This window comes from Carassius gibelio, chromosome A13 (genome assembly GCF_023724105.1).
Source record: "Carassius gibelio isolate Cgi1373 ecotype wild population from Czech Republic chromosome A13, carGib1.2-hapl.c, whole genome shotgun sequence".
Lineage (NCBI taxonomy): Eukaryota > Metazoa > Chordata > Actinopteri > Cypriniformes > Cyprinidae > Carassius > Carassius gibelio.
In genome coordinates, this window is record NC_068383.1 from 20160611 (window position 1) to 20186213 (window position 25603).

Genomic DNA, 25603 nt, shown 5'->3' on the forward strand with positions numbered 1-25603 from the left:
AGAAATCTGGCACTGCAGTTGATTACTTAAACAAAGCGGTTTCGAAATGAATCCTTCTTCTCAGAGGAACCTTCAGGAATTAAGCTGAGCTTTGAGGGAGTGACGTATCAATTAATCATTCAGTGATTGAAAACCACTAAGCTACAGGGCAGAGCCCTGATTGTGAAACTCATCATTCGCTATATGCTAGTGGAAAAAGAAATTCAGCACATCACTATAAAGTCATGCTAGAGCACAGATTAAAATATTGGTGGATAAGACAGAACACAATTCATCCTGCGTGGCCATCTTTCTCTAACCAATTTTGTCCTTATCCCTCAGGGTGATCGTGGTGAAGCCGGTCCCAGTGGACCTGAAGGCCCCAAGGTAGGAATCTGTAACCTTTGACTGGATTTAGCAGCTTAAATAATTAACCTGCTCCACAAGTCACCCATCACTTCTGGGTCAACTCATATCATAATCCCACCGCAGAGGGTAACTTCAGATTGACAGCCCCCTTTGAGTCAGATTCAAAGCTTACTAGCTTTCTCCAGAATGTTGTTGTGTCCATAAAAAAGATTGAAGCTTGTGAAGGATGTAGGAAACACCGAAGTATTTAAATTACATACTTGTTTCTGTCTTTAATCAGTCCTTCAACTGAAGAGGGTGTTATCTAAAACAGTCTGACATCAGATACCCAAATCATATAGTTTTTATAAAGCCAGTTGGACAGCACCTTTATTGTTTGGGTTACCAGACTAACTACCGTTGGAGCACTACAGGGATTGCTCAAAGTTTCGAAGGTTGGTGATAACAGCATCTGTTTGGGGTTTTACTGTCTTCCCCTTGAGCAATGTGCTTAACTCTAAAGTCATTGAGTGCATTGCCGCTGAGGTAATGAAGGATTGAATTAAGATAGTAAATGGGGCTTAGTCTAATGCTATGAAAAGCACTTAATACGCTACAGTAATTGTTTTTTAATGATGTTTATAAAAGACGTATCTTACCCTCACCAAGGCTGCTTTTATTTGATCAAAAACACAATAAAAACAGGAAAATGTTGTTCTAAATATTACTATAGTTTAGAACAACTGCTTCGATTTGAATACATTTACATACATTTAAAATCAAATTTATTCAAAGTGATGCAAAGCTGAATTTTCAGCAACATAACTCTTTAGTGTTACATGATCCTTCAGAAATCATTCTAATATGCTGATTTCTTTATTATTATCAATATTTCTGTGGAAACCATGATATATTTTATTTTATTTTATTTTATTTGATGTATAAAAAATAAAAGCATTTATTAAAAATAACATTAAAATGGCTTTACTGTCACTTTTGATGAATTTAATGCACCATTTCTAAATAAAAAAATATGAATTTCTTAAAAAATAAACTTAAACAGAACAGTCATTTTTGTTTCCTTCACACACAACAATCTTTCCACCTCCTTCCACACTTGTTTCAGAAAAGCACAGAATAGAACAGTGGGTCAAACAGTGTGCAGTTAAAAATGCAGTGATTGACACTATGACCATGTATAATTTTTTCCATGTGAAATTGAATTAGATACAACCTATATAGTTTTCAATCTTGGATTTGTGATACACTTTTACACATGTGAACTCTGGAACAACCTGAATAACCATTCCCTTTGAAATCTACCTTTGTGAAGTTGAGCTTTCTTCCATCAGCCACGTTGTTCTTGTCCAACACACGCACCCCAGTCAATAGCTAAAGCTTGATAGTAAGCATTTCATACAGTGAGCTTACGGAAAATTCCTCTATATGATAGATAGAAGTTTCTCCATGTGTGTGTTCACAGTGTGTGTGTGTGTGTATGTGTGTGTGTGTGTGCACTTTGGTTAAATGCAGAGCACAAATTGTGAGTATAGGACACCATTCTTGGCTACCCATCACATTACTACTCTAGCTCAGGTGAAATATTTTGTACTGAAACAGAGAAGTTATTTTGCACAATTACTCCACCTTCTGGATATTGGCTGGTGCTGAGCTCATGAATGCTTACAAAACCGGAGACTTGTGGATGCAGGCTAAAATGTGTTCTCCCCCTGTGAAATTAGGTTATCTACTCTCTGGCCTAACATTTCTACTTGGAAAACAGACTTTAGATCTTTACATTAAAATAATTAATTAATGTGAGAGAGGCGAAGGGCCAAGTTAATGGATTTATAATTAAATGGTTAAAATCAGTGAAATTATGAACTGAAACTCTTGCTCTGATAGATGTAAATGAGTTGTTTTAGACCAAGGAAAAGCAGGTCAACATTATGACCTTTGACTTATGACACTTTTTGACTTATTAGAAGTTATTTTTGCATTTAATAGCATATTGGTCACTTCGTCTGTTCTGTTTCTCTTAAGGGAATTAAAGGAGACGAAGGAATTAAGGTAAGGAACACGTGGTTCTTGCTATTGCTGTTTTTGTTTCATTGGTTTAAATATGAACATTTTCTTATAATGGTTGGAAGTTTAAAAGTGAAATGAATCATTTTTTCTGGGTTAAAATGCTAAACTGTAAGTAACTTGTTTGTAAGGTGAATATCCCTTCTTTATAGTGGCATCAAAACATTGGTCTGTTTGTTTGATCTCAACCTGCCCAACATAGCAACATTGACTCAACCAATACCTTAAGTTTGAGGGCGGGACTAACTGTTTGATCAGCCAATGGCAAACCAACTTGCAATTGCGTGTTGTGACACATAAATTGCACACTTCACTTTACATTTATTATTGTTCTATGTATGCAAATCTCAGATTTGCATTCAGTTTTGATTTTTATGTCATTTTTGTGGTTTATTAAAACCAAACATTCAATACATCTTGATAGATATATCTAGTTAGATTCCAAGCAGATTTTTAACCTATTAATTAGCTGAAGCATCTTGAATGAGCAGTGTTCTGTAAAGAGTAAATCTAAATGTATCACATGCGAGGCATTTCTCCTACTAAAGACATGCATCTGCTAGAGTGCTTACACTATTTCTCACTGGGGAGACTTTTGCCCTGTACACAGGAGTGGGACGCACGTAAAGATTACACCTGCTGATGCAGAAATAGATGCTATATGATACAGCTATTCTGACTCTCTTTACTTAATGTTTAAATAAAATAAACAAAAATGTCCTTTTAGCATTTGTACATTTAAATGAACAAAGCAAGTAATCCTGCACTGTGCATTTTTTTAATTGCAACTAAAACATCTACATTTAAAGCTAAATAGCAAAAATTGAATATATAAAAATATAGTAAAAAGTGGGTTCATTATAAAATACTATATAAATCACAAATACTGTAATAGTATTTAAATAATACTAAACAAAAACTGCCTAATACCAACTGCCTCTGACTAGAAAATAGCATATCATTCTGTGGCTGTGATGTAGGCTACTGTAGCTAAAGACATTTAGCTAAACTTTAGCTATTTCTTTTTTATATATGTTGTATGTCCTGCCCAATCCAGTTTCAGTAGAAAATACAACACAGGAAAGAAAACAGTGCTTGCCAAACAATTTCATGGTGTGTTTAATAAACCCTGTGTTCAGACGAGAGAGGAAGCAGAGGTTGAGTCCATGGCCAGACATCTTATGTGTACTCTGTGTCTCGCTGAACTCCTTTACTAGCCTGATTTTGATGGAATTTTCATTTCCTACTGACTCCCCCCGACCACCCTGTATGAATCCCATAGTGACATCGTCCTGGTGCGCACAGGATCAGAGGATTACTCTTGATCATCATCTTCATCGATTTATTGTTTCTGGCTTCTGAGTGTGGTAGAAGAAAACGCTTTCTCATCTCATGACTTTCTTTGGGATCACTCACATGTCCCATGTCTGCATATGTGCTGCCGTTGCCTTTCAGCAGTTTGTGTGTATTTGTGAGGTGTGTGTGTGTGTGTGTGTGTGTCGCTCTCTTGAAGATGTCCCCATCTGTGCATTTGTCTAGGGTGAACCAGGGATGGATGGGCAAAGAGGAGAGAAGGGGGAAAAGGTACTCTGCCTGAGAAACATAGTTTTATTGCGCATTTAACTTTGGATGATTTGTTTGTATGCGTGTAAAAAGCAAAAATCTAACTATCGTGATATTTTTGCATGATGTTCTGAAACCTCTTGGATACACTTCCAAAACTTTGATAGAATTTGGATTTTTATGTTTGTGAAGGAAGTGCCTTATGCTCATCTGTCTCAAAAAGTCTGCATTTATTTGATCAAAAATACAGTAAAACAGTAATATTGCTAAATATTACAATTTTCTCTTTGAATATAATGTAATTTTTATAATGTAATTTATTCATGTGATGCATAGCTGAATTTTCAGCATCATTACTCCAGTTTTCAGGGTCACATGCTCCTTCAATAATCATTCTTATATGCTGATTTGCTGCTTAGTTATTATCCAATTAAATTGGGCTCAATTATTAATTTTGGTTCTCATTATTATTTGCTTTTGAGTGGAGATATCTGTTTTCTCAAAAATATTAAGCAGCACAACTGTGTTCAACATTGATAATAATAAGAAATGTTTCTAGAGCAGCAAATTAGCATATTATACTAATTTCTGAAGGATCATGTAACAATGAAAACTGAAGGAAAGATGCTGAAAATACAGCTTTGCATTCAGCTCAAATACAAAACAGTTATTTTAAATTGCAATAACATTTCACAGTATTAGTGCAGGCTTTTTACTGTATTTCTGGATAAATTAATGCAGCCTTGGTAACCTTAAAAAAAACATTTAAAAATATTATATAAGCGCTATACAAGAACCCAGAGGTCGAGAGCTACAGACAAGAAGTTTTGATCCGTTCAATACACAGGGATTCAATAATGACAGAACGTTACCAAAGTGAGGACTCACAAGAGCTGAAGGCAAGACAAATGCTTTGCAACTGTAACCAGGATGTGCACAGAGACATATGACTCAGTCCTGGATTCATGCTGAGAGAGCAGAGGGATTGTACGCTAAGAGAAAAACAGGCTGCAAGCTCAAGACATTCCCTACTTCCTTCAGCTGAGCACCTGTGCGTCTGATTTACAGGCATCTCATCCTTCTGTTTGTTTGAGAGTCCCCTGTTACACTCAGCTTGATGGACCTAGCACACTTATTTTCGCTACCTGCCGTAGTCCCTGCCAAACATGTGCTGCCATACTCTGATTGTTAGGTCTGCTGTCATGACAGTGCTTTGTGTTTCTGCATTTGAGTGCTGTGTTTAAATATATGAATGTTTTCATCATCAGACTCTGCAGACACACCATCTGGGGAGCTGACAGATGAATAAGCACATCTACAGCAGTGCTATATTTAGTATTTTTTCTACATTTATATATATACCACATGATCACTGCCTCTAATTGAATGCAGGAACAGTTTTTGTTTGAGTTTGGGGATGAAGGATAGTTTGCTTGTGTGTATGTTGCTAGTTTTAATATGTTGGAATGAAAATAACATACACGTTTATTCAAAGGTTTGGGATGAGTAAGGTAATTTGTATGTTTTTGAAAGTCTCGTATGCTCACCAAGGTTGCAATTATTTGATAAAAACAGTAAAAACAATAGTACTTATTACAATTTAAAATAAATGCTTTCTGTTATAATATATTGTACATTTTTATTTATACCTGTGATCAAAGCTGAATTTTCAGCATCATTAGTCAAATGTTCCTTCAGAAATCATTTTAATATGCAAATTTGCTGCTCAAGAAACATTTGCTTATTTTTCTATGTTATTAATATTATCATTACCATTTTAGAATAATATTTAAGTAATCAAAACTATGAAATAAAAATATATAGTGACCAAAATGTTTAAACATTTCAGCTCTGCTCGACTGACTCAGTGTGGTGCATCCTGGGATACATTTTAAACAGTTCACATCTGCAGTATCTTTGCTTTTCTGTATGTTCCATATAACACATGTGATTCCTCTGCCAGTAAACTCTTATGTCAAGTAGGAATGAGAGATGATGGCGTGACATGAATTTAAAATGCAGGACCTCAGAGATCAAATGAGAGCCTTTTTTTTTTCGTTCTCTTTGACATTGGTAAAACAGAGAACCCAAGGTCTCTTGAAGCAATAAATCGGGAGAGGCCATGCATTACAGTTATTGGGTTTTACAGCTACATGAAGCTGGCACAACAGAATAAATGACAAGGATGTATGAAATGAATAAACTGTAACAGTAAAGACATTTAAATTGTTACAAATAGTTCTATTAAAAACAACAAACACAATGGTTTTCAACACTGATAGTAAGCAGCAAATATATTACAATATATTAAAATATTAGAATGATTTCTGAAGGATCATGTGACACTGAAAACTGGAGTAATGGTGTTGAAAATCAGCTTTACCATCACATGAATAAATTATATTTTAAGATGCATTCAAATGGAAAACAGTTATTTTAATGTGCAATAACATTTCACATTATTATAGTTCTTACTGTATTTTTGAGCAAATAAATGCAGCTTTGGTGAATGTTCTTCACAAAATGTTGGATTTATGATCATGCTTTTAAAAGTATAAATCAAACATTTTGCGAAGTTTGTCAGAATGTACATTCAAACAGATTACTATTACTCTTGTTGCTACTAGTGCCTCAAAATTACACACTGCCTCTTTAAGACAAGGACCCTTTGTGTCTTAAAGAACTTGAGTAGTATATGATGCATCTTGATGTATATAAATGGTTACTTGTTAGGTTTCGTTTGGAAATTCCATTCTTCTGTTTTCTCTTTTTACCTCGGGCCAAGCATGTATACCATGCTCTCATTTTTCATATGAGCCAAAGTAAGTCATTACTTATTATGAACCAAACCCTGAAGGAATCAACTTTGTCAGCAAAGAACGCAGCCACTTCTCCTCAGTGCTGATAACGGTTCTCCTCACCTTCCCAGAGTTCCCCTCAACTCCAAAGGCTCCGTCCTCATCGTTTTAAGCCTGAAGATTAGCACTCCCATAAATCACTTGCAGCCTGTCAGTCCACACACTAGCCTCTGCTTTACCAAGCGCTATTCGGTCTAAAATAGAAGCGGACAGGGCTGAAGGAGACATGACGATGGGCAGAGGGGCCTAGAGGAATGGTGTGAGTTGATTGGAAATAAAGAAGATCAAAGAGACTTCTTGTTTTCAGCATGTGTCTCTCTTTCACGATTAAAGTGATCAACAATCATGGCATCATTCCATTCCCTTACCAGAACAGTAACATGAAGTCGGGCTCTTTCATCTACTGGGAACACGGATAAACACACAAATTACTCTTTGCTTTGTCCAAACCCTGTCACCCGTTCTGGTGCCTGATTGGACAGAGTTGATGAAGGCAGCTGAGTATGACAAGCAGTCTCATCTCAAGCCCAAAAGCACACTAGAGTGCCTTGGATCATTAATACCCTCTCAAAAACCACACACATATGGCGTCTGGCTCTCTTGATAACCTGCAACTCTCTCCAAGCTGACCGCTGCACCTGTCAAAGCGGGTTATGCCACACTAGGCTCTGCCACTTGACCCTTGCTCAGACTCACTGGAGTCTTCATGCCATCTTTGACCTCTACTAATGGCATGCATTGATTTCTGTTGAAGCTTTTTGGACATGTTGTAAAATGCTTCTCTTGTGGCACTAGCATGTAATGTAATGAATGTGTGCTGGTCTACCTGTTTGTGTGTGTGTGTTTGATAACCCTACTAAAGAGAGCAGCTTAAACTTGAATTTTCATACTGGATTATGCGGATTAGATGTGGTTTGAAGCTGGTCTAGTGGTAAACCAGTATGGTCTTCTAGTCAAGCTGGATGCATGTTGGGATAGTGTTAGGAGATTTTCTATTATAGATCAGTGGACTTGGCTCATGAATGTAACCATTTATGTATAGAAAAGATGAGTAATTAATGCTGATTTTGCAGGGTGAGCTAGGGATGCCTGGAATGCCTGGGAAACAAGTGAAGGTAGTTCACTTCAATTGCAGCCTCTATCCATCCATTGCCCATTCTTTTATAAAGAACTATCCTTTTTTCCCAGAACCCTGCATGGTGCTCCAGAAGCATTCCACTGCTAACAAGCTCCTTTGAGAGTTCAGTTTTATCTGTTGTGATTGTATGTAAAGCAGCTTTCACACCAGAGCATGATTCATTATACAGGCACCTCACATACTGTATAACCGTCTCACCTATTGACACTGTAAAGTGGTGTCTGAGACTTGAGGAATGAGATGGCAGGAGAAATACGGATGGTGCCACTAGCAGTCAGACCCCAGCCACCCTCAACCTCAATGGGTGGAGTGTCCGCATGCAGCCGCAGCTGTGTCTATAGATTACTGCCTTCATGTCTGCTCATTAGTTTGAGATAACTGACATGAATTAAATAGCTGTCATGTGCTCCTGGCTATTAATAACAAACCAACTGTGGGCCGACTCATTGCGGCACTGCTACTGATCAGCTTTCTGCGTGCCTGGAGAGCAAAAACGTTGTCATGCCAATCTAAATATTGATACCAGCGCGTGCTGTCTAATTGCTTCAATAGAAATTGTGACATCTGATAGACCCTTGGGGGTTTACAATAGAAGCAAACTGTTTGTCTGAATAATTATTGAGAATAATCTTCAGTTGAAATTCCAAAATATATGATGCTGATTCCTTTGTTGATTTTCGAAGGTCAGCATTCGAGGACGTTTTCAGGTCTATTCTCACTGTTTTCCTTTTCTTTCTTTTTGATTTTCTAATGTTGACGTCTTGCACCCTTCAGGGAGAGCCTGGTTTCCCAGGTGCCCCTGGACGAAAGGTAAAGGCCTGGTTTGGTGTGGTTGTTGCTTTAACACATTTTGCTGTTCATATGAAATTTTGGAAGTAATTGAGGTTTTTCTGTTGATATGAAGGGTCAGGCAGGTGTTTCTGGTATCCCTGGAAAACGGGGCTACAAGGTACACCCACATGTGTGCTGTGGATATTTCTTGCATAAGTGCGTGTTCTGATAATGATCTTAAACCCAAGTCATATTTACTATTGATGGTGAATTTGATTCATTTTACCCATGTGCCGTTCCAAAGCTATATGACTTGGAACACAGTCTTTAATCTTTGAAGATATTTTGCCAATTCTTTTAAATTGAATGATACTGGCAAGCTTCAAAATTACAAAATAAAGCACCAAAAAGTGGTCCATACAAATCGTGCACCTTACTCCAACTTAACAGTTATTTTAGTATTTATTCATATTTTGAGTTAGGCTGAATAAAAATTTAAAAATTTAATTTTTTGGTAAATTACATTGATTTGACTAATTACACATGCATGTCTAAAAAAATAGAGTAGTGGTGACCTGACTGTCTGCACACAGTGCTGTTTGTTTTAGATGTCATAATATATTACTTTGTCTGTACTGAAGCCTAACAATGTGAAATTATTATGCTGTGGTTTCACTAGACTTTTTATTTTCATGTGCAAACGAGCATTAAATCTGCATGATTTTCAGTTCTGCAGGGAATAGAAGACTGTCTGTTGTTTTAACATTGTGAATGTGTTATTGTTATGATTTAATTAGTGTTCCTGTTAAACAGAAGCCTTAGAATGTGACCTTATATTCTGTGGCCCATATTTGTTGTATTTCAGTGAGCACACCTTTATTCTCACCTGTGATTAAGTACCACAGCTGTGGTGAATTATAGACACTAACTGTAAGGCTTCAAAAGGGAGCAGCAATATTCTCACACTAGACTGTTTTATACACCTTTGTTATATAGAGTCACAAATCTTTTGTTAACTTCTAGATTGTTATTTATTGCTAGGGAGAGAAAGGCGAGCCTAGTACTGCAGGAACTGGCATTAAAGGAGAACCAGGTGCTCCAGGAAAAGATGGGCCCAAGGTACTTACCCCTCATTCTCCACATTATAAATGCTGCTTAATTTCTTTTTTAATATGGTGTGGCATGTGCAGTCTAACAAAATATGCTTATGGTTAAGTAAGAAATGAATTTCAGTTTTCATGTCTTTTTATAGGGTGAGAAAGGTGATGAAGGCATAAAGGTGGGCGATTTGACATTTTATGTCAAAAACAAAGGAAAAAAAAATGACCACTATACATGAACTTGTTTAATTTTAAATGTGTCCTAGAAAGTAGTGTAATTATCATTATTATTATTCTTTTTGTCCTGCAGGGTGATCCTGGCCAGGAAGGCCCGACTGGACCAAGGGTGAGTAGTGTCCATGTACACAGTGTCAGGTTTGTCACTGACGAAGAAAACAACGCAAGTCACCAGATTTGTTTAACAGTGTGAAGTCAGTGGTTGATATATGATATAATGACATATATTAATTGAGTTTTCCCCCACCGCTCAACAGGGTCCAACTGGGGAGCCAGGAAAAACTTTAATCAACAACAATGAAAATGTATGTCTTTATTTTTTATGTACACAGATTAATATTACTATAATTTAATTATGATTTAGTTATAATGCATATTCGTTTCATTGCCTAACATAACCGATTCAACAGATTAATTTGTATTATGTGAAGGCACTAATTTAATTTTGCTTTACAGGATATTCGCAATGTGCATTTAATGGTAAGTGTCGCTCTAGACGTCTTCTTTATATCTTGTACTTATCTGTTGTGAAAAAGTACTTGTTGGGAAACTGGATATTTTATGAGTACTTGAGCACATGAATAGATGAACAGACAACTACTTTCAGATGTTTCAGTATTTATAATATATTTTATTTTTATTTTAGGGCCCTCCTGGTCTACCTGGACCTCCAGGGCTTCCTGGCACCCCTGGTTTGAAGGTAGCTGACCAACCACTCTCATTTTTACCCTTTTTATACTCAGCGTATAACATTAGGTGAATTTCAGATTATATTCATATTAAATTCTGGTAAGATTTAAAGAAGTTTTTTTAAGCAGCATTCATACCATGATTTTGCAAAATGTCACTGTACATGCCTTGTTCGTTTGTATTTAACATCACTTTTTTTTGTCCTCAGGGTGATGTAGGACTTCCAGGTCCCCCTGGTCTTGATGGAGAAAAGGTAAATATTGTATTTTTTGTTTGTTTTACAATAAATGAAACATATTAGCCACTAATTTGCAATTAGTCCATTGGTGGCTACATTTATGCAAAGTGATTGCACCTGTTTACTTCTTAGGGTCCAAGAGGAAAGCCAGGAGAACAGGGACCCATCGGCCCTCCTGGACCTGAGGGACCACGGGGAGAAGGAGGACTCATGGGCTTGCCCGGGAAAAAAGGAGACAAGGGAGACATGGGCCCCTCAGGATCACCTGTGAGTGACTGTCTGACTATACCTGAATTGTTAAATAACCACAAGGGCATTGTGCCCCTTAACCCCTGCATGAAAGAATATTCTGATATTTAAAATATGTAAACATCATGTAAATGCATTAATGATAGCCAAAATTAACCAAATTACACCAATATTTCAGTTTCAAGAAATTAATCAAATAGTTGGCATATACCTGTAAGGAAAAGTTTGGTTTCATGTAAACTTTATTTGGAATATTGACTGTAATGGAAGAAAAATAATAATATAAATAATAATAAAGCAAGTCCAGTATTACCAAAGGAAATGATTAATGCTTGTTTTATAATAGTCTGGTTAAAAGAACATAGGAATATTGCAATAACTGCAGGAGATGTAAACTTCTAATAATATTGATAATGATAAAGCATGCCCAATATTACCAGTGGAAATTAATAATGCTTGTTTTATAATAGTTTGGTTAAAAAAACATAAGTATACATAATATAAACATAATATTGTAATAACTTTAGGACATAAAGTTATTACAATATTACACAATATTACATCTTTTTTCAGGTTTAACCAAAAAATAGTCCATAAAGGGGGGGTGAAATGCTCATTTGCACTCAATGTCCTGTTAATCTTGAGTACCTATAGAGTAGTACTGCATCCTTCATAACTCCAAAAAGTCTTTAGTTTTATTATATTTATAAGAGAAAAATAGTCTATGCTGAATTTTTCCCGGAAAAACACGACCGACTGGAGGTGTGATGTGTGGGCGGAGCTAAAGAATCACGAGCGCGAGTAAGCTTTTGCGTTGAGAGCGTTTGGAAGTTGTGACATTACCGTGAGGAAAAAAACCCATCATCCAAAACAAACCATGGCTAACAGTCAGATTCAGCATATATTTATGATCCAGAATCAGATCCAGAGGCTGAAATTTAACAAGAGCAGCAGCAGCAACGACTACAGCAGGACGTCTCTATGTAGTATGTATTGAAACTGTATATATTTTGATTAGCGGTTTTGGAAAATGTCTAAGTTCCACTTTATGTCGTCTTTTTTTTTTCTTTAAAGGTGTACAAGGTTTACTTGATGTGCTTACGCGCCGATAGTTAAGTTAACAAAACAGAGATATTTGAAGCAGTTTTACTCACCGCCTGCGGTTCCAACACACGATCGTGACCATTTTTCGTTGGGACTGCATTATCCTTAAGAAATAAACGATGTGCAAATCCGGCGTCAAACTGGGCCTTGTTTGTAAAACAAGCATCTTCGAAATGCAGGGAACAAACAAAACACTTGCTCAACTCCGTCGATGCTCTGTAAAAAATAAACTCCATCCACTGGTCCCTTAATGTTTTTTTTTTTTTTTTGGGGTGGGGGGGTAATCTGTGCAGAGTTGTCTTGCCCTGGCAACCAAAAACACACTTCTTTTGTGACATTTCGGTCTCTCGCTCTGATCAGTGAATGTCTGTTGTGCTCTGAGTGCTCTGCTATACGGGAGCGTGCGCTCTTCCGGGAGAAGTGCCATCAGGACCCATATAAGGAAATTCCGCTCCATCTAACGTCACACAGAGCCATACTCGAAAAAAAACTTTACGAAACTTTTGACAAACCGGAAGGAGTATTTTTTAAACAAAAATACTCTTTCAAACGTAAAACTTAATTGTTGAAACTTTGTCCATGTTTAGCATGGGAATCCAACTCTTTAACAGTGTAACCCCCCCCCCCCCCCCCCCCCTTTAAACAGAAAATCATTTGCATGTAAATGCTGTCATTGCTATTTGAGTATGTGGGATCATCCTGAGTGATTTGATGCATTTTGAAAGCGTTTGTGGTAGGAGGGCAGCATTGCACCATGAAAAATTGTTTACTAATCATTAATCCTACATGTTGGATGCTACAAATTCAAGGCTTTCAAGTGATGTTCATCAACCCAGTTCATCTCTAATTGACTTTTCTGCCAATTTTAATTTCCATTTCCTAATCTTTTCCTCATTCTGTAGGGTTTAGATGGCCCTACTGGAGAAAAAGGGGTTTCAGGGCCCCCTGGTCATATTGGATTGCCAGGCCCAATGGTACGCAATGGTGCCCCTTAAGCAAACAGATTGTTGTCATTGTTGAAAAGACATGGCCTGACTTTGGGATGCAGTGTATTTCGTCATGCCGGTTTAAATTCTGTTAAAGGATTTGTAAAATTGAGTATTCCTATCCTTTTGCTTTTTCATAACTTCTTCAGGGTCAAAAAGGTGAGCCTGGGGAGAAAGGAGATAAAGCAGAGCTGGTATGTTTCACACTTTTTAGCCATTGATTGTATATTTTAGAGGGCTTATGGGGTTTCAATAGATAATAGAGCCTATTTGTTTCCTAAGATGGAAAATATATTGAATGAAATGTCTTAATGGTGACTCCTATGTGTTTTGTCTCAGGTCTATGGGCCTGCTGGACCTCCAGGACCTGCAGGGCCAGTTGGGCCAATGGTGAGGACATATGACAAGCTTATCTATGCACTTAAGTAGCATCAATGCATTTTTTCCTTTGATGGTGCATTTATGATGATAAACTAACTTTAAAAAACTCTAAATGTTTGCGTTTTCATACTGACTTCTAATATTTTTTTGCTTATCAGGGACCTCCAGGTTTGTCAGGACCAAAGGTAAATATTTCAACCTAAGTCCCCTTTAGTCCATAGTTATTAAAAAGTCAACTGTTATTTGTTTTCTGCCTTATGCTAAACAAGGCATTAAACTGCATATGTTCTTTTCAGGGAGAGCCAGGTATAGGCCTGAGAGGAGAAAAGGGATCACCTGCACAGAAAGGAGAGAAAGGAGACAGGGGCCATCTTGGACTCCCTGTAAGTACATTTCTGATTTTTATAATCCAGTGTTTGATTAACTTGCATTGCATTTACAGTCAGTACAATGTAAGATAAGCTGTCTGATTTATCAAATTACTCATTATGAAAAATAAAATTAGTACGTCATACCTGTGATACTAGTACATAATTGTACTGATCATTTTCATAAAATCTTGTCAATCGAATCAAGATGTTTTTGTCTTCCCTGAGTGCAAAGTTAGTGGAAAAGCATGTTTTGTGTAAGGTTTGTGCTCTAGCCCCCGTTAATGCAAATATCAATGTGCTGCTATTTCACGTGTCTTTGTTACTAGGTGTCATGGTTCATGATTAAGTGTTGTCACATTGCATGAATCAGTGGCTGTCCACATTTGGCAATCATATATAGAAGTGTTATCATGTAATTTGTTTTCATACACATTTTAATAGATTACCAACAAGTTCCTGATGGTTTCAGATTACTGACTTAAGTTCATGTTATTATTACAAAATACTGTATGTGGTTGTTTTCTCTCTCTTCTCTGTAAATAGCATGCTACAGTATTTGTTACTATGAATTTCAGGGGTCTTTTGCTGACTTCTGGTGTATATCTTTGGTGTCAAAGTCATTGATAAACTTATTCTAGTCACATCATCAATGGCACAGTAACTCCTTTTTTAAATCTTAGATTTAGAAACTGAGAAATCAAAAATTAGTGTTACGTGTTCTATCTTATTTTAAGCATAAGTTGCACAACATTGTGTTAGATATATGATAAAAGAAAAAACTATTTGGCAATGGTGCAAGAAAAATAGCGCGTTATGTACTTTAAGGACATTTTAAAATGTAATTTGTTTACTAATTCTTACTGAAAACAATATTAAAACACTGTTTAAGAAAATACAGCTTGGATGGGTAGGTACCCTGACAGTGTGCTCTGTTCCATAACCTAATGAGCTGCCTACTTAGATATAATGTGTAAGACATTGTAGGTGCACTTCTGACACAATGACTGGATGTTTTGTTAGCTTAGCAACATGCTATCATCAAACTTAATTAGCGATATGCTAAATCAAATCTCTTGTGCACTTCTCATGAGGAGTGCTATTTACACTTCCTATGAACATTTTTCCAATTCAGTCTCTTACGAGGTTGCGTTTCAGTTAGCATGTAGCCTTAGAAGGCAGCAGCAGATTGCAATGTAGCTCACTAGGCTTTGGAACCAAACAACTATTTACACGTATTATTTGTAGTTTTTGCATCTCTCTTAAAATTTACATTTAATTTAATTATTGTATCACGATCTATAGAGCTGAAATTAACAATTGAATGGACCAGTTTAGGTCTCGTTCACTAGCAGTCACACTTGCACTAAGACAATACGAAGCTGAAGTCACGTTATAAGGAGTTACTGCTCATCTCTCACATGTCACCCCTCCATCAAAACTAGTGTTGTTTTTATGTGGCACACGAGTCATTGCTTCACTCACCTCCCCCCACACTTCTCCCCTCCCTGTCCTCCACCTCCATCTCTCCTCTCGCTCTAACTCTGTACACACTGTCCAGGGGGCTCATGGTTTAGACGGCAGACCTGGTCCAGTGGTGAGTGGCGCAAGACCCGTTCCCATCATCCACCCCTCTATTTCCATCCATCTTCTTTTCCCCCCTCTGCAGTATCTGCCTGCTTCTCTCTTTCTGTCTGTCTGCCTCTGCTTGAACTGTTGCTTGCTTGCTTCTACATTTTTGTGTCTTTTCAGTGTTGTCGAATGGTCAAGGCCTTGTTTAGATCTCTATTGAGGTTGCATCAGCATGAACGACTTTGATTTGACTTTGTCCCTAAGCCTGTTTGGCTGTTGCCTCTTGCTGTTTCCAGAGGTACAAGTGACTGAAGGGAAGCATGGCCAAACACTTATAAACATTTCTCTCTCTAAAATGCACCTTCTGTTTTTTTTTTTTAAGTATGCACTAAGTGCTCTTCAAAAGTGTCTGTATACTAAAAAATTCCATTTGCATTTTATGCTGTCGCAGCCCTCTATACCTTTACATATATTCAAACATGCTTGTCCTTTCAAAGGCTTCATTCGCTCCAAACTTCAGAGTTTTGTTTCATTCCATGACAAGCTTTGATCTTGTAATGTCATACCAGGAAAGAGCATGATGGGATGCAGCAAGATGTATTTGCTGTTATATTTACTTGTATCTGTTTATTTCTACTTAGATCAACAAACTTTGGAGTTTTATGGAATTCCTCTGCAGACTGGTCCTCAGATGGCTCTTTTAAAACATATAAGGAGTTTAAATTGCTCTTATTCAGCTCAGAAAGTTTGTTGATCTATTGGTGCTCAACTGATTCATTTCTATCCATTTTCTAAACTCTTTACCCACCGCCGTCGCCTTTGTTAAAGCTCACGCATGTCATTTTCTTTGTTTAAAGGGTCTGATAGGACCAGCTGGAGTGCCTGGGCCTGCAGGACCAAAAGGAGAAATGGTTAGTGCTGTATTTTGTTTGTAAAAAAAAAAAAAAAAAAAACAATTTACCAAATATGTGGGGCTCCAAAAATGGGTTTCTAGTAATATTTCATATTATGTAAAATGGTAAAAACCTCAATGATGCTGTTGGTGTGAAAGCAAGCATCATGACAACTCGCCAAATGACATATATTTTTACACAGTGGCGGTTTCCCCATTAGGGCGATTGGGCGACGCACCACCAATAGAAAAAGGGAGGGATTTTTTTTTTTTTTTACATTCAAGAACAGTGTTACACTAGCTTTCACTATTCCAGACTGTTTGTGCCGCCTCTAAATAGTCCAATCAGCGTTGAGTAGCGTTTGTGTAGATTTCTGTCGAACTGAGCATCGCCCCAAGTGCTCTCATAGACTTCCATTCAAAGATATTTTGTTTTCGAACTGCAGCCATTGCAATGCAATCTCAATGAGTTCTGGGAGGGCTCGCACTAACGTGCTTTCGTCATTATGCGTAACCTTAACTTGTGCAATGACTGGTGGGAACAGTGACATCCAATAATATTTAAAAACTATTATGAATTTTAACAACAAGAAAAAAATGAAAAACAACTTTAATATCTTTATCAAATGTGAAAAAACAAACAAACAAAAAAACAGAGAGACGGGACAGCTGTGCCTTGTTAGCTGAACTTGATCGACATCACAGCGAATGTTACCTCAGCGCAGATCAATTCTATCGTGTCATTGAAAGAAATACCATTAATTTGTCATCACAATAAGGATAAGTTGGCAATTACAGAATTAGGACAACCAAGACCAAATTTAAACATCAAACAAGTATCTACAAAGGACGGCAAATCGTATAAATGAGGGTTTTCAAGGATGTGGTATTCTGCTTATTTACTGCTGCACTTTGTTCCATCACGAGAGCGTGACGGATATTGCACGGACAACTACAGGTGCATCATCTCTCAGAGAAGGTGAAAAAACACGAAAGAGCAAAGATGCATTTGGATATTAGGCAGCAGTATAATATAAGTGAGTAATTTAAGTAATCAGTGTAATGTAAGTGAGCAATGTGATATAAATGAGCAGTGTAATATAAGTAAGTTGTGTAAACAATGATTTATGTGACTTAAATTATTTCTTATTAAACTGAAATTGATGTAAAAAGTTTTTTTTTTGAAGAAACCACGTCCTGGCGTCAGTCTTCATTTGCTGTTGAATTGTGTTAACACGCATATTGAAACATAAGGAGAGCAAGATTGATTCCTAATGTCAGTTTATTTTTAATTAATACTATAGTAGTTCAGCTCCCTTTACATCTAGCCATTGAATTATCAATTGAATGGGTGACCTATCCTCATTAATCAAGCAAACCGCCACTGGAGCCGCCACTAATTTTTACAATTACAAATTATTGCATCAAGTTGTTCTGTGTGTGTTATCAGTATTTCAACAGCCTCTTGTCAACCAATCAAAATCAAGCATTCACTGATTTTATAAAGTATAATATCCAGTGTAATACAGTTCAATATAATGCCGTTTTTACTTTACAGGGGGAAAAGGGTGATACGGGAGTAGCTGGACCAATTGGGCCTCAAGGCATCCCTGTAAGTGCTGTACCAGAGCAAAATTAAACATTTCAAAAACTGTAATGTTTCCATACCATGTATAAGTGCATTCAGATAAAAAATGGACCATCAGTAACAACTCTCTACTCATGCATTCAGGGTTTAGTAGGACCACCAGGATTAAAAGGAAACCGGGTAAGATTATAAATCCGTTCTTGATCATTGTTTGCTTGTAGAATATGTTTTTTTGTGACGTTTAGGGACAATAACATGAGTCCACTTTCTTAAAATAAAGGAATGGATGTAATTTTTAAACCAGCATGAATCTGGCAAATTTTTAAGAAGTGTTATTGTAACGCGTTACTGAGTAATTAAATTACTTATCCACTGAAAAAAAGTAAAGTAAGGGATTAGTGCTCATTTTTAGGTACTGTAATTAAATTACAGTAAGTCTGCCGTTTAGGTTTCCGTGAGCTACTTTCTACACGTCACAAACTCAGTGAATATTTGAGACAGAGACATGAGAAATATGTCTATAGAAAGCTCGTCTATTTTTAAATGAATTAATTCAAATCTAAAGCGAATATTATCTGATTATGTAATCTGTATGAAACTAAAGCGAGGTGCAGTCTTTACCGTATCTGTCACCTGGGCGCAAACACCATAATCTAGAAACAAAAAGTAGATTATAAACAAAATCTAGATTCATATAATTTCCATTGTTTTTTAAAGAATTCCTGTATGATGAATTTACTTCAGAAGAACAACGTGATCTGACACGGCTTTATTCATCAGAGAAGATAATTTATGTAACTTATTCTTACTTACGTTAGTTAGCGTGTTATTTTTACATAAACCTGTACAGATTTTACCAGTTGGGCTTTTCCTCAACATCTTGCCAAACTGAAATGTATTGTTTAACTTTTCTTAAGCTGTTTTGTTACAATTTTAGATGTTGTTATTCAGAGTATTTATATTTTTTTTAACCAAATAAGGTTACATTTTTTAAAAATTTTTAAGAATTACAGTGGGTAGCTAAAAGGCTAAACTATTCTGTGTTTGACTCAAAAAGAGTTTAATTTCTATTAAGGTTTATAGGGATTTTAAGATGTAGCCCTTATAAGCGATTTGAATAATTAAGTTACTTATTGAGTAACTAAGTTACTTTTCAAACAGAGTAATTAGTAATTTAGATACAATATTGATGATGTAATTAGTAATAGTAATTAATTACTTTGAAATTAACTTACCCAACACTGCTTTTAAGCATTAGCTACTGTTCATTATTTAATTTATTAAATAAAAAATTATGATGCTATATTAATTGTAACACTTGTTTTGTTTGCTTTTGGTTAATGAGACGAACAGAAGCATGCTGGGTATAAGAAATTAGAATGGCTACTGCTTACTGCTAGAAAAGAAGTGTATGTATACAGTGAGGTCTAAAAGTCTGAAAATAAGAAATGTAACATCTAAAACAGTTAAACCTGTGACAAAACAGTTCTGGGATTTGGAAAACTGAAAACACAAATGTTATGACATAGTAATGAGCAAAATACAATTTCTCAGTCATTAATGAAATAATATTTGTGAGATTTTATTCTCCATAAATTCTCATTCTCAAATCATGAAGAATGAAGCATAAGGATTTACGCACACACACACACAAATAAAATTCAAGTTAAATGTATTAAATTAATAATTTAATTTATATTTTTAAAAATTGCATTTAGAAAAACTACAACTACTACTGCTTTTGGATGCCGCTGTATATGTTCATTGATCACGGTTTAAACATATGTTATTCATAATTTCTTTGCAATTATTCTTTTTGTTTTTGCAGTTCTTCAGTTTAGAGTATACAGACACATTTAAACATACACAAATTTATATATTTTTTGCATGATTAACTCTAAAATTGGCATATGATATAAATGGCTAGAGTTAAAATTTTCCAAAAGAGTTATTATTATAAATAGCAGTACATGTCAATAGACCATTGCTTTTTTTATTCTTTTCCTATGCTTTCATCCTCCTGGACTGTATGGCTCTCTCCTATTAACACTAATTTCCTCAGTTAATCACTGAATGTTTCCCACCTTGAAAGTCAGAACATGTCAGTGCTCCTCCCAGCATTCTCCTCTAGCGATGTAGTATTAAACGGGACCAAAACACTCAATCAAACTGATCGGTATTGGATAATTCTGCTCAGTGGAAGGTGCTGTGGAGGAGCCTTGGACACGGTGCTGTTTTTACTCTTGTCCTTTCCATGTCTTCCTCTCTGTTTTTCCGCAGGTCTTCCTATCCCCTTTTCCTCCCCCTGCACCCTGGCCTGTGTCCGTGGCTCTTTTTGCTGAGTCGGGCCGGGTCGTCCTCTCTGTCCCCTTCTCACTCCCTGGCCTCCTCCTGCTCCTCCTGTATCCTAATGTAGTATCCTGGGTTAATACTCCTCCTCTTCCTCAGCTCATATCCTTCACTGACCTCCCTACAAACCTGCATTCATTTTCTCCCAATTGTTCTAATGCACGGAGTTCTTATTGTTCCACAAATCCTCATCTGGATCTATTTTGAAAAGGCACATAACCAAGCAATGTGGGAAAAGGCAATATGTCAAGTGTGGAGCTCATTTTGACATCCTGATGAGAGTATTTAGGAAAAATACTCCAGCCTGGAGCCAAAAATTCAGAAACAGTCTTAAAGAATCAGTATTTGTCAAACAGGATTAGAAAATGAGCTCCATGTTGATTCACATTGTAATTCCACTTTGATTTTTTCTTCTTCCTCTGTTAAGTGTTAGAGTAACAGTCATGATGAGGGCTGTGTGGAATGTTTGGAACTCCGTATCCTAGCTTGGATAGAGCCCACTTTGGAAGACTTGGAAAGTTTAACTGTAATAGTTTCCTCTGAAGAACCATTAAGCCTTGTGTGCAGACTTGAAGATAAATCACTAAACTCTTTAAAAGCAAAGCTGGTCTTAATTAGTAATAAAACATAGGGATGCTGATTGAACTGTTTTAGTGCCTCTTCAGCTTTTGTAAATTAGCTTTTGTAATTATATTTCATTGAATTGAGTTGTGTCAAATCAATCACAGATTGCCTATTTATTTTAGCCAAAATTTGATGGCTGGATCAGAAAATAAAAATATTGATTTTTTTTTTTTTTAAGACTTGTAGAGTAATGATGCAGATTTTTTTTTTTTTTTTCATCACAGGAATGAATTACATTTAATAATACAAATGTATTATTAAAACAGACTACTCTTGAAAAATACGATTTCTTTCTAAAACGTAAAAATAAAAAACAATCATACCAACCAAAAATGTTTAAATAGAAGGTGTGGTGTATATGTAATAAAAATAAATAAATAAATACAAATTAAAAGTAAAACAATTTACAACATTGTCACTCACATGCATTCGACAATATTCCACTGTTATCAGTTGCCTAAAAAACCCCACAAAGAATAATAATAATTGTAATCTATAAATTACGTGTATAGTGAAAATTGCTATACAAAGAAATGTTCATTGAATTAATCAAGCAAATGAAAGTCTGCACACTAACCACACTGGCTGATCTCCTTCTCCTTAACCCCTTCACCTACCCTCCTTAAATGAATACCCAATACTCATCATAGCTCCATTCAGAAACACAGCTAGTTTTAGAATGTCTTGTAGAGCATCCAAAGTTTGTTACAGTTATTCATAGTGATGGTGCTTTTTTTTTTTTTTTTACTAGTAGTGCTATAGTAAACTAGGAGGACTAAAGTCTGACTTTTTTGAATGCACTGTTGTTTGCAGGGGGAGAGGGGCAAGAAAGGCAACAGGGGGGCCAAAGGGGATAAGGGAGACCAAGGAGCCCCAGGATTAGATGCCCCGTGTCCGTTGGTATGTCTTTCGTTCAACGTGCAGCACTAAGGCAAAAGGAGACTTCCCCAAAGCCACGTCTTCCTTTTGTCTTTGTGTAATAAACACTAACAGATGCCTAGAAGAGTTCTGGTCGAAGTCAGTGAATAGCGACATGCATTCATATAATTCATATGTTACTCATGAATTATATGAGAACTATTATAGATTGGTTTTTGAATTAAAAAGGACAAGACACCAGAACTCTCAGAGGGATTTTGCTTTTCAGGATTAAGACTGACAGGAATATGGTTCTGCTGAACACAGTAGGATGGAGCCATTAGTTCTTGTTGGACTAGTTGTGAGTTTCCTGCTCTGTGGATGCAGTGAGTCTCTTCCTGTCAGTCTTGGGTCCAGTGTGCTCTGGACCAATCAAACGCTGGAAGAGAGCGGCCAGTGTGGCTGGACAACAGAATGTTTATATGATTGATTTCATAAACAGGGTTTCCGAGGCTTTAAAGGGGAGAAAGGTGAACCGGGGCTGCCAGGCCTGGATGGGCTAGATGCCCCGTGTCCTGTGGTATGCTGCTGTCTATCCCTTTCCTTATTCTGCATGCATCCTGCATTCCCGATACCATCATGCTTTCTAATTGCATAATGCTTCAGCACAACCCAATTAAAGTCCCTGTAAAGTCAATTCTGAGAATGCAGATGTTACAAATGTATTGCTGAAACACATTACAAAGACTGTGGATTCTGTTGTACTGAATAGTGGAGTTAGACTGATAAACAGTTTCTCACAAATTCTGTGTTCAGGATTTTTGGGGCGGGGCTAAAATGGATCATGACCCCTCCGATCATGACCCTTCCTCTAACACTATAATAACTGTCAATGATGCACCAGAGAAAATATATGTGGGCAAATATGTATGCCTTTGCAAATCCAATTAAGCTGCTAGAAGCATCCATATAGGCTGTAGCGGTATTTGACAGTTAAGAGGCAGCAGTTTTCTCGTGAGTGAGCGTGTTTCAGCACAGACAGCGGACACACCCCCAGCGTTTGAGAGCAAAGGATACCGCCCATATTTTAAGTACTTAGCAGATCTTTTTATCATAAAAAATATTTGACTGAGTGGTTAATATTTTTTTTCCCGTGGTGTGACACATTTTACTGTACTATAAATACTTAATATTGACTTTACAGTGACTTCAGAATCAGAATCAGAAAGAGCTTTATTGCCAAGTATGCTTGCACATATAATGAATTTGTTTTAGTGACATAAGCTTCCAGTACACAGAGACTACAACACACAGACAAAAAAAAAAAAAAAAATAGGCAAATAAATAAGTGTAAATAGTTAAAGAATAGGGCAGAAAATTAATTTCCATGTATCAGTATTAATATCTATAATTTACTCTATTAATATATTTGAAAGGAACAGAATTAACCTAAATATATAAATGTACTTACCCTTCATTTAAGGGAATCAAAGATGTAGATGAGATCGTTCATTCATGGGAGTAGATTTGGAGAAATTCAGAATTAAATCACTGCCGTCAGAATGAGAGTCCAAACTGCTGATGAAAACAATAATCCACAAGTTATTCACATGACTCCAGTCTACCAATAATGTCTCGTGAAGTGAAAAGCTGATGTTTTTAAGAAGCCAATTCATCATTAAGGCGTTCTGACTTTAAACCATTGCTTCTGGCCAAAATAATTATGAGAGTATTATGGGAACAGTCTCAGGTTTATTTAAACCCCAAATCTGATACAACCTTTCTGATATATATATAAAAGAATTTATAAAATAAAATCATGATATTTACACCAAATCAAAAACAACAACAACAACAACAAAGAACAAAAGATAGAATTCAAATAGTTTACTAAAAAGGTTTAGTACTTTTTTTTTTTTTTTGATCTGTGCATATTTCTCTCCTGATTCGGACGAGGCAGCTTTTTCAGTGGTGAAAAAAAATATTATGGATGGAGGACTCTATATTTTAGTTAAAAACTTTCTTACAAACATGCAGATTTTCACTTCACAAAATGTAAATTGATGGACTGAGTAATGCAGATTACTTGTGATGTTTTTATCAGCTGTTTGGACTGTCATTCTGACGGCACCCATTCACTACAAAGGATCCATTCGTGAGCAGGTTATGTAATGATAAATTCCACCAAATCGGTTCTGATGAAGAAACAAACTCATCTTCATCAAGATTACCTGAAGGCGAGTATATTTTCAGGAAATGTTTATTTTTTAGGGTGAACTATTCCTTTAATTATTAACCAGTTTTAAAATCAGTTTTAACCCAGTTTATTGCTATATATAATAAAATAATGAAAATCTAAGTTTCTTTTTTACCAATACATTAACTTAAACTTACAGTATTTAATTTCTGTGAAACAGATTGAGATTACTGGTAAAATAGGATGGTTGCTACTTAAAGGGTTACTCTACCCCAAAATGAAAATTTTGGCATTAATCAATGAAGAGACGGAAACACTTTTTGTAAGCAAAGAAAACAAAAATAACATATTAATAACAATTCTCAATAATTCCCCAATAATTGTCAATGGTCTCCTCTGTGTCACTGCTGCGTGTGCTCTTCTAACAATTCTCTTCTAAGAATTCTAACAATGACCTTTTCATACCTTTTCTGGACCTTGACACTGTTATTTAATTGACAGTCTCAAGCCTCCAGGTTTTCAACCAAAATATCTTGAATTGTGATGCAAAGATGAACAGAGCTTTTACAGGTTTGGAACAGCATGGGGCTAAGTGATTAATGACTAAATAATGTACTAGTTTACTTAAAATGACTGCATGCATTCCATTTTCATTTCACGTATCTGCATATCCACTATTCTTACGCTAACCCGCATATTGACTAAACAATCCTCCACTAAATTTCACCACATCTGTCTCAGTCCAGTAAATCGGAGCACCCCGGGTCACTACAAATATCTGCATGAGAGAAGGTGTTCACTAGAAATAGATTGGAATTGAAAACACTTTGATTTGAATAAAAGTTTCCAGGTACTTCATATGTGCATATTGTAGATGCAAAGAAAAGTATAATAAAGTTATAGTTTCAGTTGTCACTAAGTTTGTGTGTGTGTGTGTGTGTGTGTGTGTGTGTATGCATGGACAGTTATCTATTGATTCATTCATTGATTGAACAACTTGATGCAGAGGGGAAATGTATGTTTCAAAAGTGACTTCAAAAAAGATTATGTATACTGTATGTGCACGGATACAGTTACAGTATTGTTCAAAATAATAGCAGTACAAAGTGACTAACCAGAATAATCAAGGTTTTTCGTATATTTTTTTATTGCTACGTGCCAAACAAGTTACCAGTAGGTTCAGTAGATTGTCAGAAAACAAATGAGACCCAGCATTCATGATATGCACGCTCTTAAGGCTGTGCAATTGGGCAATTAGTTGAATTAGTTGAAAGGGATGTGTTCAAAAAAATAGCAGTGTGGCATTCAATCACTGAGGTCATCAATTTTGTGAAGAAACAGGTGTGAATCAGGTGGCCCCTATTTAAGGATGAAGCCAACACTTGTTGAACATGCATTTGAAAGCTGAGGAAAATGGGTCGTTCAAGA

General features: G+C 36.3%; 1 protein-coding gene across 19 annotated transcripts in view; it reads left to right on the top strand.

The window, feature by feature from the left end:
* Window positions 1-25603, top strand: part of LOC128026444 (collagen alpha-1(XIII) chain-like) — a 53015-nt gene that overhangs the window by 20221 nt on the left and 7191 nt on the right. For 4 of the 19 annotated variants that reach the window (XM_052613609.1, XM_052613604.1, XM_052613606.1 and 1 more), the window contains exons 16-38: window positions 322-366; window positions 2371-2397; window positions 3952-3996; window positions 8746-8781; window positions 8876-8920; window positions 9784-9861; window positions 9995-10021; window positions 10153-10188; window positions 10337-10384; window positions 10536-10559; window positions 10726-10779; window positions 10978-11022; window positions 11140-11274; window positions 13263-13334; window positions 13496-13540; window positions 13686-13736; window positions 13886-13912; window positions 14024-14110; window positions 15657-15692; window positions 16525-16578; window positions 18118-18171; window positions 18292-18327; window positions 20428-21897. In XM_052613609.1, the coding sequence (XP_052469569.1) occupies window positions 322-366; window positions 2371-2397; window positions 3952-3996; window positions 8746-8781; window positions 8876-8920; window positions 9784-9861; window positions 9995-10021; window positions 10153-10188; window positions 10337-10384; window positions 10536-10559; window positions 10726-10779; window positions 10978-11022; window positions 11140-11274; window positions 13263-13334; window positions 13496-13540; window positions 13686-13736; window positions 13886-13912; window positions 14024-14110; window positions 15657-15692; window positions 16525-16578; window positions 18118-18171; window positions 18292-18327; window positions 20428-20703 (1383 nt within the window). In that variant the 3' untranslated portion in view covers window positions 20704-21897. Of the gene's footprint in view, window positions 1-321; window positions 367-2370; window positions 2398-3951; window positions 3997-8745; window positions 8782-8875; window positions 8921-9783; window positions 9862-9994; window positions 10022-10152; window positions 10189-10336; window positions 10385-10535; window positions 10560-10725; window positions 10780-10977; window positions 11023-11139; window positions 11275-13262; window positions 13335-13495; window positions 13541-13685; window positions 13737-13885; window positions 13913-14023; window positions 14111-15656; window positions 15693-16524; window positions 16579-18117; window positions 18172-18291; window positions 18328-20427; window positions 21901-21933; window positions 22021-22480; window positions 22559-25603 lie in introns of those variants that run through there. The other 15 variants (XM_052613608.1, XM_052613605.1, XM_052613619.1 and 12 more) reach the window with 12 other exon arrangements.